Source organism: Panthera pardus, unplaced genomic scaffold (genome assembly GCF_024362965.1).
Source record: "Panthera pardus isolate Hobbes unplaced genomic scaffold, ASM2436296v1 HiC_scaffold_6, whole genome shotgun sequence".
NCBI classification, from domain to species: Eukaryota; Metazoa; Chordata; class Mammalia; order Carnivora; family Felidae; genus Panthera; species Panthera pardus.
In genome coordinates, this window is record NW_026526991.1 from 38,119,260 (window position 1) to 38,137,404 (window position 18,145).

General features: G+C 34.6%; 1 protein-coding gene and 1 long non-coding RNA gene across 5 annotated transcripts in view; one reads left to right on the top strand and one right to left on the bottom strand.

The window, feature by feature from the left end:
• The window catches only part of LOC109270557 (uncharacterized), a 166,895-nt gene that overhangs the window by 71,644 nt on the left and 77,106 nt on the right, over nucleotides 1-18,145 (top strand). The gene's annotated exons all lie outside the window — the stretch shown is intronic.
• The window catches only part of PTPRQ (protein tyrosine phosphatase receptor type Q), a 206,695-nt gene that overhangs the window by 48,405 nt on the left and 140,145 nt on the right, over nucleotides 1-18,145 (bottom strand). For all 4 annotated transcript variants that reach the window (XM_053894769.1, XM_053894770.1, XM_053894768.1 and 1 more), the window contains 5 exons: nucleotides 16,875-16,941; nucleotides 13,249-13,407; nucleotides 12,466-12,688; nucleotides 10,760-10,833; nucleotides 982-1,081 (listed from right to left, as the gene is read on the bottom strand). In XM_053894769.1, the coding sequence (XP_053750744.1) occupies nucleotides 982-1,081; nucleotides 10,760-10,833; nucleotides 12,466-12,688; nucleotides 13,249-13,407; nucleotides 16,875-16,941 (623 nt within the window). The remainder of the gene's footprint in view (nucleotides 1-981; nucleotides 1,082-10,759; nucleotides 10,834-12,465; nucleotides 12,689-13,248; nucleotides 13,408-16,874; nucleotides 16,942-18,145) is intronic.

Consider the following 18,145-nt stretch of genomic DNA (forward strand, 5'->3'; position numbering starts at 1 on the left):
GGGGCCCTTGGAAAATGTAGCACAGACTCATTGGTAAAGTAAACAGGAAAAAGGGGCTCACCATGTAAGGAAGATGGATGTCTTTAAATGTCATGATCTCAAAAGAGATCATGTAAAAATGATCTCTTCTGTATAGTTTAAAAGTTAGATTTGATTAAAATATACTTCATTAAACCTATCATAGTTATAAATTATTTTTAAATATACAAAAATCCTGGCACCTTCTGCTTTTTTTGTTATCGCTTTATTGTCCCTTAGTTTTAAACCTGCCTTTCTTTGCCCTGCTTTGTGATATTGAAGCTAGGCTCCACACCCTAATACATCCCCTTTGCCAGCCGGTGGGATGTTAAGCTTTGTCAATCGAGAATACTAGAGTGACCTTCAAGGCAAGAGGGACAGGGAGATACTTCCCTGGTGCGTTCCAGGTCTGCATTATCATTATTCATTGTGAAAGCCCAGCAGCCCAACTCTATGAGTGCTAGCTGCCTCCTAAGTGCAGACTCTTCCCATTGGTAAATGATTCCAAGTAGCTCAGCCACCCACGTCATCCAGTAAGAGTGAGTTGTTTCTACAGACCAATTCCAGCCTGTCTACTTTCCATCAATGATCGTTAGCTTCAATAGGACAGCTCCAGCCCCTCCCTCTGTCATATTTCTCTGCCCACTGATAGGTGATAGGCTGTATGTGCCTGTGGTAGACATTCCATGTCAAACTTTGGACTGAGACTTCTTCTAATTCTTAGTTCTTTTACTGTCCATTTTTCCTCAGCCTTGAGAGAGCAGCTGCTTTGTTGTACTTGCTATTTCTGGAGCCTTTAGAGTTCTTTTACCCCTTATGATAATTAACTATTTCTACAAGTTAGCAATTTTTTTATTAAATATTCCCCATTCAAGTAACTATTGGGGCTTGTGTCTCCTGATTGGACTATGACTGAATAATGTCCATAAGCATCTTAGGAATGAGAGTACAAATAAATCTTACCTTGCAAATGCAAAAATAGCTGTTCCCAGAAGAATGATTGAAAGGATGCACAAAGTGACTGAAAGAATAATTTCTACAGTTCTTTCTGAAAGTCCTTCACCTGAAGAGCAAGAAGTATAACATTATTATTAATTATAATTATGAAATATTATTTGGGTCTCAAAACACAGAAAGATATTTTCTTGGAATGTTTCTCAAGAATGCTAATAAAGTGTACAACTGTGTTTGTTCCACTTCTCCCAGATCTTCAAATCTTGGGCTCAGCCCTTGGACCTCTTCTTTTTTCTGTCTAAACTTACCACCTCAGTGAGCCCATTGCTGCCTCATGGTTTTAATTTTCATCTATATGATGATGACTACTTAATTGCTATCTGTTGAACTCCAGACATGAATATGCAATTGCCAATATGCATCTTTAGAAATGTAATTAAAATTTCAAAATCAATATTCAAAGCTGAACTCCTATAATTCCTTCCTTTCAACTGCAATCTTTCTACCTCTTAGTTGATGGCAACCTCAATGATCTAGTTGCTCAGTCCAAAAACTTTGTAGTTATCCTTGACTCTTCCTCTCATAGAACTTATCCACAATATCTGAGGAAATCTTGTTGCTTGTACCTTCAAAACACATACACTTTTCATTAAAAGAAATAATGGGGCTGGGGCGCTTGGGTGGGTCAGTTGGTTAAGCATCTAACTTCAGCTCAGGCCATGATCTCATGGTTCGTGAGTTCAAGCCCTGCATCAGGCTCTGTGCTGACAGCTCAGAGCCTGGAGCCTGCTTTAGAGTCTGTGTCTCCCTCTCTTTCTGCCGCTCCCTCCACTCGCACTCTGTCTCACTCCATCGAAAAAAAAAAACATTAAAAAAAAAGAAACGAGGATAAGTTGGAGAGGTAGTAATCCCAAAGGGTGGTTAGAAAACAAAAGGAATTTGGGACATCTAGTGGGGCAAGAAAGCTAAGAAGCTATCAAAGGCTAATGGTACGGAAAGAATGAAAGATCATCTTGCATAAGTTCCTACTGGCCAAAGAAGAAACAATTTAAATTTTATAATGAATAAAAGCTGAAATTGGTGGAAATAGATTCAATATATAAAAATCCACAAGTTCTAAAATTATTCAATGAAAGAGAAATAAAAAATGTACAAAAATCTTTTAACTTGTAAACACCGGTTATAGCTCGACTACCATTTCCATACTTTAAAAGGAAAAATTAAGCATTTTCCCCCTAACTTTCTCAGATGGACTGTATTTTATGAATTAAAAAAAAAGTTCTAGTTAAGGGAATAAGGCTCCTCTTTACAAGAGAGTTTAGTTTAATAAATGTGGAAGGAATAATATAATTAGAAATTAGTTTTTCAGTCCTAATAAAATAATTGATTCAGGTAACAATCATAAATGTATCCTTAATGAGTAGGAGGAAGGTTGTTAGGGAACTGGATATGAACAGGATGCTGAACTATCATCCTACAGACTATTTGCTAGTTATAACAAAGGGGAAAAATAACTTTTCAATGAAGGATCATGTTGTCACTACAACTAAACTCACTGATCAATTCTAACGTCATTGAAATGAGACAACCAGATATTATACACCTCCTGAAGAGAGGTATTTGAATCTAGGCAGAAACACCTGCAAAATGTCCTTGCCAAAAACGTTAATTGTGAATATTCAAACTTTTAGATTTTATTTCTCATTTATAAGAAAGTAGAGGAAGGAGGAAAAAATTAAATCACACCAAGAGAAAGCAATCAGACAAATTCAGAATATGGGACCTCCTTTAGAGCAATCTATCTGGTTGCCTTAATGTGTCTGTGACATGGGGGAAAAAAGAGGAAGAAGAAAAGAGATTAAGAGACACAACAATAGAAAATAACATATGAACCTCTTTTTGGATCCTGATTCAAACATAGTATGAGAAAAAAATCTGAGGATGATGTGAAAGTGCATATCGTATTATATAATATCAAGGATTTATCATTTTTTATTTAGCTGTGACAATATAGTAGAAATATACTTATTAAGGAAACATAATAAATAGTGGAACATCATGTTTTCTGTAATTTACTTTAAAATACTAAAAATTAAAAAGCAAATGCATAAATAAAACAAATGTGACAAAATGTTAAAAATTATTACATTCAAATAGTGAGTATTTGGGGGTTCATTATACTGTTCAAAACTTTGCGTAGCTGTATTCATCTCTCATCCCCTTTGCTGCTTGTATTCTGAGCCAGATCAGCATCTTGTTTTGCATACATTATTGTATAGACACCTAACAAGCCTTCTTGTATCCATCCTTGTTCTCTTCCCATCTATTTTCAATATAGCAGGAATAGTAATCCTCTTAAACATTACCTTTCTACCTAAAATCCTCCTCATCTCTCACAAGGAAAAGCCACAGTCCTTCCAGTGGCCTCTGTGATCTGGTCCTTCCTTCATTAACTCCCTGATTCTCTGTTATCATTCTGACTTCCACTTCCATCTCCACCTTAACTCCACTGAAGCCAAACTGGTCTACTTATTGTTTTTGGAACATACCAGGTCAGAGTACCTGGTATTGGAGGAGTACCTGGTATTTTTGCACCAGCTTACTCCTGTGCTTGGAAAGATATTTCCCTTGCATATCTGAGTACCCATTCATAAGCTTCAGAGGTTTGCTCAAATATCACCATCTCAAAGAAGCCTACACTGACTGCTTCCTTTGTACTGAATGGATGTGTCCCCCAAAATTCATATGTTGAAGCCCTAACCTCTCAGTGTGACTGTACTTGGAGTAAGGAAGTAATTAACATTAAATGAGGCCATAAGGGTTGGGCCCTAATCCAATAAACCTAGTGTTCTTATAAGAAAGGACACCAGAAAGCTAGCTCTCTCCCTCTGTGCGCATGTACTGGGGAAAAGCCATATGAAAACAACAAGAAGGAGGCCTCCTGCCAGCCAGGAAGAGAGCTCCCACCACATAACAAATTGATTGGAACTCAGTTCTTAGATTTCTAGCGTCTGTGAGAAAGATTTCTGTTGTTTAAGCCTATGGTATTTTGTTATGGTAGCCTAAGCAGACTAAGACATCATCATATTTAAAATGGAAACTTACAACTTCCTCACTTCAGCCTTTCCCCTTCTATATCCTCTGTACTCTGTTCTACTTTTTCTTTTCTCCATTGCCCTCATCACACTTTAATATATCTTATAATACATTTATTTATTATCCTCATGGTTCATTATCTGTCCATAATGTAAAGTTCCCTAAGGACAGGAGTCTTTGTTTTATTCAAAACTGTATTCCAAGTTCTGAGAATAGTACCAGATAGATAGTAAATGCTTAATAAATACTTGATAAATTTACTTATGAATATAAATATTGGTTTTGAAATAGATACTGAAAATTTTCAGTTTGAAGATCAGCATTGAACCAAATAAGAACATACAAGGTATTTATCATTTACTTTTAAGTAATTATTAATTATAATTATAATCAACTTTAAGTTATATGAGTTATAATTTATAATTTTACTGTAAAAAGTATTAAAGTTAAGTGACAAAATAAAATAGGTTACCTATCTGTATAGTATGCAAGGATTAGTATTTCACCTTTTTTCCCTGGACTGGTGCTTATAAAATGTTAACAACAGGAAAGGGTTCCTGTGGCTATTTTGCATGGTAGACTCGAATGAACACTGAATCTTAAAAACAGTTACCAGAGTTTCATGGTCATCTAGCATCTCCAGCTAAGTTTAGGAGACTGTAAAGCAGCATGTAGCTCATAAAGTATTTTAGATACCTCTTTTTAATATATTAACATATGAATGGCTTGTTTTTATGAATTTTCACATTCTGACTCTAATTGAATATGCTTGGGAAAGGAAACATATGAAGATGAACAAAGAATAATCTGTATCAGGTAATACTGAATCACTGGTCCTCAGAACCCAGTGGGGGAAAAAAAATGATTTCATAGACCACAAAGAAGTGTTTGAGATTGGATTACCATTTCAAAGCGCTAGCCAAGTGAAGTGAGGAAATGACATATAATGTATTAATAAACAATATGTAATCCTTTGGGCACACATATTACAAATGTACTAGTAGGAAAGGACAAAGTGTACCATGGCTGTCCAGTACAAACTCTGATTCACTGCTATGCATATACCTACAGAACATTACTGCACAAAATGAAGGCACGTCTCCAGATTCTTCCACAGAAAATTGGATTCTTCACGTGAAAATATAAACATGACTCTTTTTGTAATAAGCAGAAGTCATTTCCTGACTAGACTTAAAATCCTACAAAAGTCCACTTTAAATTGTTTTATTTGCATAATAAAATGTACTGCTGTAAGTAAGCAATCATAATTATAAATCACTATTTTTCATAAGTATTTTTGATTGAAATTATCATTATTTAAACTCAGCTGATAGATCTGACTTAAGCCAGTTTTATAACTCTAAGAAGAATCTTGAATTACATGAGTTCTAAAGCTCATAGGACATATCTTCCTCTTGATATAGAGGTATGTCATGTGAAAGATCTTAAAATTATTATTAATCTTAAAAGAAAATAAATTCTTAGAACTTAAGTATAAGGATCTCTTCTTCTCTTTTGAACAGCACTAATCATCCAAGATATTCAAGAACTGCACAATGTATTAAAAGTCACTCAATTTCATAATTGAAGAGATGTAAGTTAAAATACCCAAGACATATTATTTTCATGCATAAGTTTGGCAAAATATTAAAAGTAGATAATAAACAGTGGTTTCCAGGGTGCAGAGAAAAGTGATTTATTCCTTGTTTAAAAAAAACAAAAAGAATTTTTGTATCTTCATGTGCAAAAATAAAGCATACTCATGTGTGAATGCTAATCTCAAAAAGCTAACACAAGAAGATGAAAAGAAAACAGCTGGAAGTAATTAAAAATGTTGCAAGGAGAAAATGGTAAGGCAAGGACAGGAAGTCCGTGGGAACAGAAAAAGCTCCAAGAGTAACGCAATTGCAACCCAATTGGACACTTAGAGATTTCCAGACACTGTATACAGCGGTTACAAGCACAGCACTGGCTTGAGTCCAGCTGCCTGGGTCTAAAGGCTGGTGCTGTCATGTCTGACCTCTGTAACCTTGGGCGGGCAAGTTGCTTAAAAACCCATTTTCAGATTTCTTACCAATCAATTGAGGATACCTATAAATAGGAAGTTATGTTAATAGTTTTGTGAAGAATATGTGGGGTTATGCATAAAAACCCTCATAAAAGCCTTGGCATATAAATAGACAATTATCTTTATCAATAAACATTTTGTATTCATTCATCCATTCATTCATCTGATTTAATCTTCCAGTTAGCTTATGAGGGAGGTATTATTATTCTCATTTTGGAATGAAGATTTCAGAAGTTAATTTGTTAAGTAACCGACCCAAGTTCACATAAATTTAATATATCCCTATACTGCCCAAAATATGTCTGACTGACTGCAAAGTTTATGAGGTTCAGCACCACATTACCAGTGCCTCGTTAACATCATAAACCTTTCTTCATTCCCCTGGTGTCTTGGGGACAAGTGATCCTTTTGCTGCAAAAAAAAAAAAAAAAAAAAAAAAAAAAAAATACATAGAGACGCCCTATTTCTGTTTCTAAGTGAGCATATTGGAACTTCTCATTGTTAGCATAGTAATTAAATGAGAAGTATTATGACAAAAGAAAACAATCATAGAGTGCCTTTGCCATGGGGTTTAAGGTTTCATCTTGTTCAGCTTTAATGAAGCCCTGTAAGGTGCAGAAAGGAGTGTCTGCTTTTTAAATCACAGGAATCTTCTATAATTAAACCTTGTAATCAAAACATTGCCTATGAGCAGTTTCCATAAACTGATGTGCCTAAAGAGGATTTTAAAAAAGAGTTTAAGAAGGATTCTTACGAATTTTGTTAATAAAAATGTTAATGCTCAATGCTGAGTGAAATCAAAATCAAGTAAGTTGTAGGTATTTCTTTAGGATTAAAATAATGGCATATGTCATTTCCCTTGTTTGTTCCTACAGGCCATAAAGATTTCCCTAAGTACAAACTCCTCTTCCACACATTCATCCTTATTCAGCAAAGCCCTGCTTGGCCCCTTCTCATTTGTACTTTTGTTAACCCTTTTCACTAAACTTAAACCTTTTAGTTCATCAGTCTGTGGTGATTCTTTTGCCCCTAATTTTAACTTCCAAATAATTGTATCTCTAAGAGGCGCAACCACTATCAAATATGACAGAAATGTTTACTCTGCACTAACTTAAAAAGACAGCCTTGTGAAGACTTTTAAATCCCGAAGGATTTACTGATAGGTAACTTAGCCTGGAGATCACTGCCTGTGCTATGCTCAATACTGGTGAACAAATGTGTATCCACTGGTAGTTTGATGACCTAGATGGTACCTTCACTTCTTTCACTGAAGTCTGAGATCACATCCACACATAAGTCCTCAGCAGACTTGTTAGGAATGTTGGGAGCCTCTAACCTGTTGTAAATGGTATCATCTACTCCAATCCATGGTATATTTGAGAGAAACAAGGACACAAACATCCTTTGTAATCTTATGATGACGGCAGGGTATTATACCAATGCATTTTACTATTTGCTTGCTCCCATTCTCACAGGCACAAAACTATTCTTGCCATTGACCACTGTAGGAATGGTCAAATTTATTTCCTTTTTGAGTCCTTCTACTATATCTTCCTTGGCAATGTTCTTTTTCCAAAAACTCTTATGACTCCATGGCCTTTTATTAGTGTCAAATCACGGACAAGATCCATTTCCGGAGGGTGCTCTTTGGTGCCTGACCCATCAGGGTTAATCTGATATCCACAGAACCCCAAGATCCAATAGCCAGATAAAATGTGAGGACAGAAATTGATGGTAGTAAATCCATTAACCAGCCAAATGACTGGGCTACTTGTCTAGACATTGAGAAATTCTGCTCTAATGATACACTCCATACTTCAAATCTGAACATCTCCTTTCACCACAACTCAGTGTTGTACTCCTAGTCATCTTCTCCACTCCTGCTTGTTGCTCTTTTGCTAACTATAAATGACTATCTAGATAGTAGAACTCTATGTGTTCAACCCAGAATAAGCATAATATAAAGCCTAATACAAAGCCACTGTTCATCAGAAGAGAGTCCATGGGAGAAACTCTAAGGAGCAGCCTGTCCTTATGTCTCTGGTCTATAAATAATATATGAACTTTGTAAAATTTGAGCATAGATGCATGGAACACCTAATGGTTTTCTACCTTATACGTGCAATCTATGTTTCAGCAGTGCTTCCTTCGCTAACCTTGCCAGGCTCCTGTGCTCTGCCTTCTGTTCCATTTCTTACATTCCCTTTTGACTCCTGCTGTTACCAAGGCACACAAACATTAGCACCTGGATGACTTAGGGAGGAGACAGTCATGATTTCAAAGAACCAGAGAACTGATGGTATATTTCTGCTACCTTTTAGAATTAATGATTTTATTCCACTGCATTGGCTGTGAGAGAAAGGAAGAAAAAGAAGAGCATCACTGAGGAGCACCTTGAGACTACCTGCAGCCAAAGTACTAGATGAGGCCCAGCCTTGGCCAGAGGGAAGCCATTTGGCAGAATGTGAGGAATCGTATCCCTGCACACCATGGTTTCTGAGACTTGACTTTCCCCTTTTTCATTCCGATTACCCTGGATGTCGTAACTTCGTCTCTCAGATAACTGACTGAATGTATCCTCACATCAATAATCTGCATGAAACCAGCCATCTATGAGAGACAAGGTACATGACAAACTACAGAGCAAGGCAATCTCTTTAGTGCTGCTCCTACAAAATGTCATCTCCCTGAGACACATGAGCTATCCGCTTTGTCTATGTCTTTTCTCTTCCATCAGTACACACACCAGGATCCCCATTTGGTGGTGGAAACAGTTTCTGAATGCTATAACCTAACAGAAATTATGCTGATGCCATCAAGACATTTACTTCACTGTGGTGATGACAGGGTGTGATAAATTCACCTCTCCAATGAAGAAATACTCCACACAATTTCAAAACCACAGGCTTGTCAGCCAATTGTAAAATGATTTAATTACTTGGTAAATTAATCAAGCCATTCATTTCATGGAATTAGACAGGATAGCCAAAGAAATTCAAGTCATTCCTCTAAAAACATCTATAGAGCAAACCATGAGCCCTTTCTTTGTATCTTCAAGGTTCAAAATTGCCTTAACTAAGTAGAGGCTGTGGAAGCTGGCATTTTAGACAATTAATGTTCCATAACTGGATAAGAATTTCTAACTGAAAATGATGGGAAAAATCTAACTTCTTCCAGCCACAACTCGCACTGAAATCTGTTGTAGCTCGTATTATGTTATGGATCTGAATGACACACAGCGGTCCACATTCTCAGAGCTTAACACAGAGAAAATAGGGGCTGTGATGTACTTAGAGAAATCCTAAGGAAACAAGATCTCCTAAAAAAGTATATTTTAAAAATCGTTGATTATAACTGATCTGAAAAGAAGCTATTAAAATTTTTTTTACTGTGAAATAGTAATATTTTTACATATGCTATTTTATTTAAATCTGAAGGGGGACTATCATCATCATTTTCTAAATAAGGAAACTAAGGTTTATAAAAGTTATTTTCTCAAGTAGCAGAGTCAAGATTTGAATCTAGGTCTAAATCCTGTATTTGTACTGTAATGGTTATGGGATCTGTGCTAGAATCCTGGCAGAGTCATTTAATTACGTAATCTGAACTTTGGTTTCCTCATCTATATAATGGAGCTAAAATTAGTACTGAACAGCTTCTCTCAATCTCAGCACTACTGACATTATGCACTAAATAATTCTTTGCTGAAGGGGCTATGCTATGCAATGTAGGATGTTCAGTAGCTTCCCTGGCCTCTGCCCACTAGATGCCAGTAGCTTGGACCCATAATTGTAATCACCAAAAGTGGCTACAGCCATTGCTACACATCCCCTGGAGAATAAAATCACTCTGGTTGAAAACTACTGATGTAAATTAAAAGTCATGAAGAGTCCATCAGTTAGTACACACAAAGAGCCTACAAGATGATAATGGTGAAGAAGGAGGAGGAGACGAGGTGAGGGGGAGGAGAAGTGGAGGAGAAGGAGGAGGAGGAGGAGGAGGAGGAGGAGGAGGAGGAGGAGGAGGAGGAGAAGGAGGAGGAGGAGGAGGAGGAGGAGAAGGAGGAGAAAGAGGAGGAGGAGGAGGAGGAGGAGGAGGAGGAGGAGGAGGAGGAGGAGGAGGAGGCAGCGGCGAATACTTGCATTTGACTAAATTGTACTTATGTTTTATTCAGTCCTGATTACATGGATATAATAGAAAACAACTCATGAAAGACTTGGTTAGAAAGAAAATAAAATTTAAAATGGCTGGTAATTTTCTAGTTTTTAGGATTATTTCAAGAAAATTTCCATAAATCTTTTTCTTTTTTATTAAGTAAAAATGTTTTACATATAAGATTGTATATTAAACAATCAAGTAAATATTTGCTTAGTATAAGGTTAGTATACATCAGCATAGAAACAATACCATATTAAAATCTATGTCCAGATTTGAATAGATGGATCATACATCACTTAAAACAATATCAAAAATGCTATTTTTTCCTTTGAAGGCTAATTAACCTTGAAGTGAATTTATACTTGAGAACATTAGTCATGGATTAATATATTCACTAATGAATGTTACAACTGTGATTAGCATGTTGAGATTATCAGTGAAATTAAATTACAGAATATATCTTACCTAAAGTCTTAACGGGATCAGAATAATCAGAATCAGTAAATTGTCCCATAACATTGGTGGCTCTAAATTTAAATCTATGAAATAAAAAAAAATTAAACCAACAATTTACATGCTATATGATTTTCTTCTATGAATAATTTAACAAATAGCAATGAAAAATACACATTTTTTTATTCAAAAGAAAATGTATTTACAAGATGTAAACTTAGAAATCAATTGCCATCAGAGCAATATATCCTTTCTTTATGGGAGATGAATAATTATCCTGCACACGAGAGAATGACTAAAGATTTGGTCAGACTCTTGAGCAGTCCCAGTAGCTTAATCAGATGAAGTAGATTACATTCCTCATAGATTTGTTTAGAATGAATTATTTCATGTCTGTGTGAAAGTGTATTACACAAACATACTTTATAGAGTATAATAACTTATACCTCAACTACCTTTGAAAATACCAGTGAACTAGATTTAGAATGGTCATATAGAATTTATTTTGTTCACATGTTAACAAATTAAGAAAAATGCTTCTTAATGCTGTGTGCCCAGCTGTATTTTTACTTTCTATGTTTTTATGACATAAAAAAAAGAAAATGGTACATAATGGGTGGTTCTAACAAATTCAGAGACAACTGAAATTTATCTTACTTAAAAACTATAGATACCCAGGCATTTTAAAATACAAAACAAACTTATGTTAAAGTTTATGTTAAACTTAAAGTTTCACTTTACAATTTAATTTCTACTATTCTCAAATTTTTATGATTTTATTGATTATATGAAAGAGTCTGCGTTGCAAATATGCAAAATAAACAATATTTGCATATTTGCAAATATGCAAAATAAAAAAGATTACATTTTTTAGTATATTGTTTTCATAGCTGTCATATATATGATGGTTAAATTTTAGGTAATAGCCAAAGTAACTGTACTTAATAATAGAGGATAGAGCATTCTGTTTTTTCGAATGCCTGACTTCTCTACTTTTCTAATGTTAACTTGACCTAGGATGTTTATAAAGAATTTAATAATGCTTTAACTAGCAGGCAAACATGAAACTAGTTTATGACAAAAAATAATATAGTCAATTTAACAGGAGCCAATGATTAATTTAACAGAGCATTTAATAAATCCAGAATATCAGAAGTGGTTTTTAATACATTAGATTATTATGATCTGCAAAATGATAGATATTAAAGTGATTAAAGATATTAGTGATTAAAGGATTTTAATCACTAATTCAGAGTTTTGATAATACAAAGAGGAGAAAATTATTGTTATGACTCCAATAAACTGAAGCTGTCATCAAATGAAAGACTAGGATGGCATTTCTAAAACCCATATATTAGCATGTATTGCAAAATAATGGGTGAAAAGCACAAAATATTATGTTAGTCACATTATCCTCTACAGAAAGAATTAAATTCTCCTACCCATGTTCTCCAATACATGTTTTTCATATTGTCCTTCTGTCACTTACCATATCAACTCATAATTACTCTGAAGCATGCCTACTTTCCCTACAGAACTGTACATTTATGGAATGTAAGGACAATATCTTACCATGTTGATCTTTACCATGTGTTAGGTCATGATACATTATGGATGCCCAGTGCTTACTAGAAAGATGAAAGGACGGGCAGATGGATGAATGAAAGATGTTAATTAGCTTGCTATCATTATGCATAGTCAGCACCAACTATACTTACAAGTATTGCTTTTTTGGTTTCAAAGGTCCATTGCAAATTCTGTCTTCATTGCCAGGAATCATGCATGCATTATCAGCACCTATGATGTAGATTTCTTCATTGCCACTGAATTTTGTCTTTGCTTCTGTACATGGGGGGTTAGGAAAGCCTTCATTTGTAAAGTATGGCCTTGGTTTATTAAAATATGCATCATACCACTTTGTTACATTTCCATCATGCTGAGCTATTTTCAGGAAGAAAGGATAATAATTATAAGTAACAGATGAATGTATTTTGACATTTCTGAAGAACGTTTCTATAATTACATGAGGAAAATCTGGATGCAACATCTGTCACTGTATGAACCACCAGGGATAATTCAGCTGATCTACCTACATAAACAGGAAATCCTATCTTTCCCCATCACAAATGAATCTATAGGCTTGCTGTGGAGGATGACTTCTCAGGTACAGAAAAGAACATCTCTCAGTAAAGGGTAACTCTTCTGTTCATACCTCCAAAGAAGCTATCAAGACTCCATCTTGCCAAATTCAAACAATCCTATCAGTATATGGAAAAAGTAAATCACATATTGTAACTATGCCTTTTCTTATCTTGTTCAAGTACTTTACGCATAAATTAATGGTTAGTATAACTAATGATAATATTAGCAATCTGTTAAGCTCAACAGTTGTGTGGTAATTGGTAGTCAACCTAATATTACTAATTTTGAACTGAAATTTCTTTAGCATTCAACAATTCATACTCTAAAATTTAACGAGACAGGTTGACAGTTGATGATACCTCCTGCTTCTGTTACAAGCACTTGCACATTTTTGATAGGTCCATGATCATCATTGTAGTAACATATTGGCATTCTGATTGTAATTGTTGTTGAAGTCACAAGCAATTTTCCTGTGGCATCATAAATAGGGGTTGGTTTGGTTTTCGGTCGTGCTGGAGCTTTAAACAAAGAAGAAATATCACTGCAATTGATTTTTTGTTTCTGAAGAGGAGAAAAAAATTTAAATTCTCATTTCATGCAGGTGAGTTACAGATAAAATGATGACAAACACAAATAACAAATGAAACAGAGTTTTGTTTGAATACAACAGATGTTTAGCAATTATTTTCTCCTGATGGTTTAATGATATACTTCAGACTTGCTTGAGATAATGGGACTCGGGTGTGATTTTCAGGCATCTGACTCCTCTTCACATATTAACAAAAATTCAAATTATATATGCTCTCAATCATGTCATTTTTATAATTGGATTAAATCATACTAATATTTTAGTGGGCTCTTCTTTTATTTCCTTTAGCTGATTCATCAATTTCTATTCTAGTCATACCAGCATCTCTCCCAGGTTATCTACACCAAACATATGGCTGATATCCTCCCATATTTTTCTCCATGTTCACATAACCATATAAAATACATAAAGCCATAGATAATGGATTCTTTATTATATATTATGTATTCTATATTATGTATTATAATCACTCCACATGTTGCTTTTTTCACTTAAATATGTCTTATATAAGTCTTCTCAAGTCACCAAGTATGGAGCTAACTCATTCTTTTTAATGACTATGTTGCATATCATACTGTGACATCATATTTATTCAATAATTTATCTAATAATGGGAATTCACGTTTCCTTCAGGTTTTGAACATTTGTTGCAATGACCAGACTTATATTTAGCCTTATTTACTGATCCTTTTATTTCCATGGAATAGATTTCCAAGAATAAAATTTCTGAAACACAAGATATGAATATTTCTAACTTTAAAAGATATTGCCAGAATAATTCCCAAAAGTGCCATGATAATTTGTACTTTATCACCAATGCATACAAATATCTCCCGAATCAGTATTTGTAGGAGCACTTCTTGTTTCATTTCATCTCATAGCTATATGTGTATACCAGCTGTTTGAGCACAGCAAGTTGCTTATTCAAACTTCAATTTCCATATTTATTAATTTTTAAAGCCTCTAAATTATGCCATAAAATTGGCAATATCATTTCCATTTTATTAATGAGGAAATTACCTTATGTCACATGGCTATAAAAGGTAAATATCAAGATTTGAATCAAATCTTTTTGGCTTGATCCTTTACCTCACTCCTCTTAGATATAAAGACTATTATAATATTAGATGTGTAAGAAGTTTATTGGAGGAAATATCCATGAAGAATCAAGGAACAGTAAACAGGAGTAGATGGCAAGGGCCTTTAGACCACAGATCACAGGTCTAGTACCTGCGTATGAGAAGAAGAAATGAAGGGTTCAGCAGAAAGAGCCTCAGGTTTTGGGGTGAGAAACTCTCAGCCAGGCTACTGGGGAGTCCCTAAGAAAAGGTTTCTAGTTAAAGGAATCTGGCATTGGACATGACTATCCAACTTGATATTATTTGTCAAATGCAAATTTAATGAGACTACTATTTTTTTAACTTTATTTAAATCCAAGTTAGTTAACATATAGTGTAATAGTAGTTGCAGGAGTAGAAGTTAGTGATTCATCACTTACATATAACACCCAGTGCTCATTCCAACAAGTGGAAACTGTTATTATTTCATCATTTCATGTCACCGCTACCAACCATGCATATTACTAGGAAAAAATATTTCTCTAGCTCCCCACCATGGCCACCAGTACTCACATATTTTCTTTAGACAACTGATCATGAGTCTATCTGTTCTAAGGAGTGGAAAGTCAGAACTAATCATCCTCACCCCGGGATGAACAAAGCAACAGAGAGAGGAAGTTCTGCTAAAGAATTAATATAATGAGCCTATTGTTACCTGCATACTTACCAGTCTGCTACTGAATAACAAAAAAGAAACTAAGATTGTATGACATACTTCTTTTATGAAGTCATTTTGTAAAATAGCCGAGGTTTTTGAAGACTCTATGTATTAGTACATTCCAAGTATGTAGTATGTCATTAAAAGCAAATCTTAATACTTTTAAATAATATTACAATTATATAAACTACCATTGATTAAAAGATAAAATTTATCAGCTTCATCTTACAGTGAATATTTCTTATTCTTAATAGAATTAGTTTCCAGGAACTGTCCTAGGGGTTTTTCAAAGATTATCTCTTTTAATCTTCACAACGATTTGTGAGGTAGGCCCCAGCATTATCTGCATTTGACAGGCTTGTAGAGGTTAAGACACTTGCCTTAAGTGAAGCAGATATCAAGTGGCCAATCGAGGATTCAGTCTCAGCAGTTCGACCCTAGACTCAGTCTAGTGCTAGAACATTTAATCACTGTGCTCTGGTGTCCTTACCAAAGACTAAGAAAAGTTACTTTTTGCTTCAGAAAGAGAAGCATTCTACTAAAGGTCCATACACTTCAGTTTTTATCTCTCTACAGGTGTTATTACAGATGCTTTGAGAGATGGCATATTTGCACATATGTTTTCAGTCTGGAAGAGAAAGTATCCTGAATGCCTGAATAGCTCTAAAATCCTCTTAACAATCTTTTTTGGCTTTCATGGATTGATTTGTGTGGTGCAGGGAGCCTCCAAATTTTAGTTATATTTTCTATAAACAATACCTGTCATAGTAATGAATTGATAGATTTACTTTATAGTCAGAACCATAAAGTTCAATATATGGTAGTTCAGTAAACGCCATTTGATCAACTGAAAATAATTTTACTTTCAAGATAAAGATCAGTCAAGGAATTTAATTAAAACTAGTCAAAGTCTAGTTATGGGTAATTGAACAATGAATTTTCAATAATATTAAGAACATAAACTAACAGAGTATAAAATTTGCCTCAGAAAACATCAAATTTAGAGGGAAAGAAATATAAGATGAATAGCAGGTGGGCACTCTCTTTATTTAAGGTGATAATTTGCATTATTATTTATACATTTTAGGTATAGCTTTAATAAGCAGTGTTTATTACTTAATGTATTCTTATTACTGCATATGCATCATTTACTTAATTTTTAATGTTTATTTATTTATAGTGTGGAGCCTGACACAGGGCTTGATACCACAAACTGTGAGATTGTGACCTGAGCTGAAATCAAGAGTCAGATGCTTAACGGACTGAGCCACCCAGGCACCCACATGTGCATCATGTAAAAGCTTGACTACATTCTTAACGCTAATTACAGAATTTAATTATAATTACTCTTTTATTAAGACCATAAGAGACTCTTAAATACAGAGAACAAACTGAGGGCTGCTGGCAAGGTGTTGGGTGGAGGGATGGGCTAAATGGGGGATGGGCATTAGGGAGGGCACTTGTTGGGATGAGCATTGAGTGTTCTGTAAGTGATGAATCACTAAATTCTATTCCTGGATTCATTATTACATTATATGTTAACTAACTTGGATTTAAATTTAAAAAATTATTTTTTAAAAAGAGAACAGTATTTCACAGGAAGACAGCTCATGTATGTACCTTTAATGTCCATGGTTATTCTCATCTGAACATTTGGCCCTGCACCAGCGCTATTGATCGCATAAACCTAAAGGAGAGAACCATCTTGTTACTACTTTTATTATTGTCATATGTAATTTTAAAATGTTTCCATTTTTAAAAACAACTGCATATAGTCTATTAATTATACTTTTCTTGTACTTACTCAAATGAATACAATATGTATAGGAAGAATGTTAATAATAAAGTAGTTCTTAAAACTGATTTTACAGTACTAAGTCCTGGAAACAGAGGCTGAGTGACCTAAACAGCCCTGTCCTAGTGACCAGGAAAGGATGTGGCTTCAATGTGAACCTGTAGGAGGAATAGACACAGAAAAGCCACTATGTCTATACTCCTTCATCTACTCTAACATCTGCTCCTTCTCTCTGTAGCTAGGTAACTCTGGCTTCCTTTAAATCCATATTCAAGACCCTCTTTTTTTTCCCTTCTCTGAGATGAAATCCTATTCCTTCAACCTTCTTGTTTTCCTGTATTAAATCATCCCTCTGAAAGTTGGCCTTTATGCCCTTCTTCACCCCTGCCCCAAAGTGTCCGACGCTGTAACCTGCATAATGTAGCATATACACATAAAACATTCTTGTTTGTATAGACAGAGGGTGATTCACACAAATGTGAATCCTTTCAATTAACTTTATTCTTAGGATGCTGTAGATACAGAATTTTCTTTTATTCACTTTATTTTTCTCTATAAAACAAAGACTCTATTCTTGCCCAAGTTCACTGAAAAACACAATTCAGAATATAATATGTTTATTGGAACTTATTAACTTGTTTTCTAAGTTAGTGTCCCCCTTCTACACTAGAGATACTTTGGGAATGTTTTTATTGAATTAAAACCATAATAATGTATACGATGCGGTAGATATGACAAATAAGCCAAGCCTAGACAATGTGGTTAAAAAATATCTAAAGGAGAACTTTATTGAAGTTGTAAATTTAAGAAAAGAAGTATTAAAAATGAAAAGTGATATTATGGTGCACATCATTATTTTTGCTTCTTTATGGCGTAACCCAACATTCAAGTGAGATACTAAATGAAAAGTTGGGCAACACTACTCAAATTGCATTGTACAAAGAAGTCATTTGTAAACCTGTTGAATGAAGAGATGCAGGTTTGATTCACTAGGTCGAGACAGAGGTGTACATTATACATTTCTAATAAATTCCTAGGAGTTGAGGATGCTATAAATTGCATTTTCTGAACAGAGAATTTTTTATTGCTCTTTAAA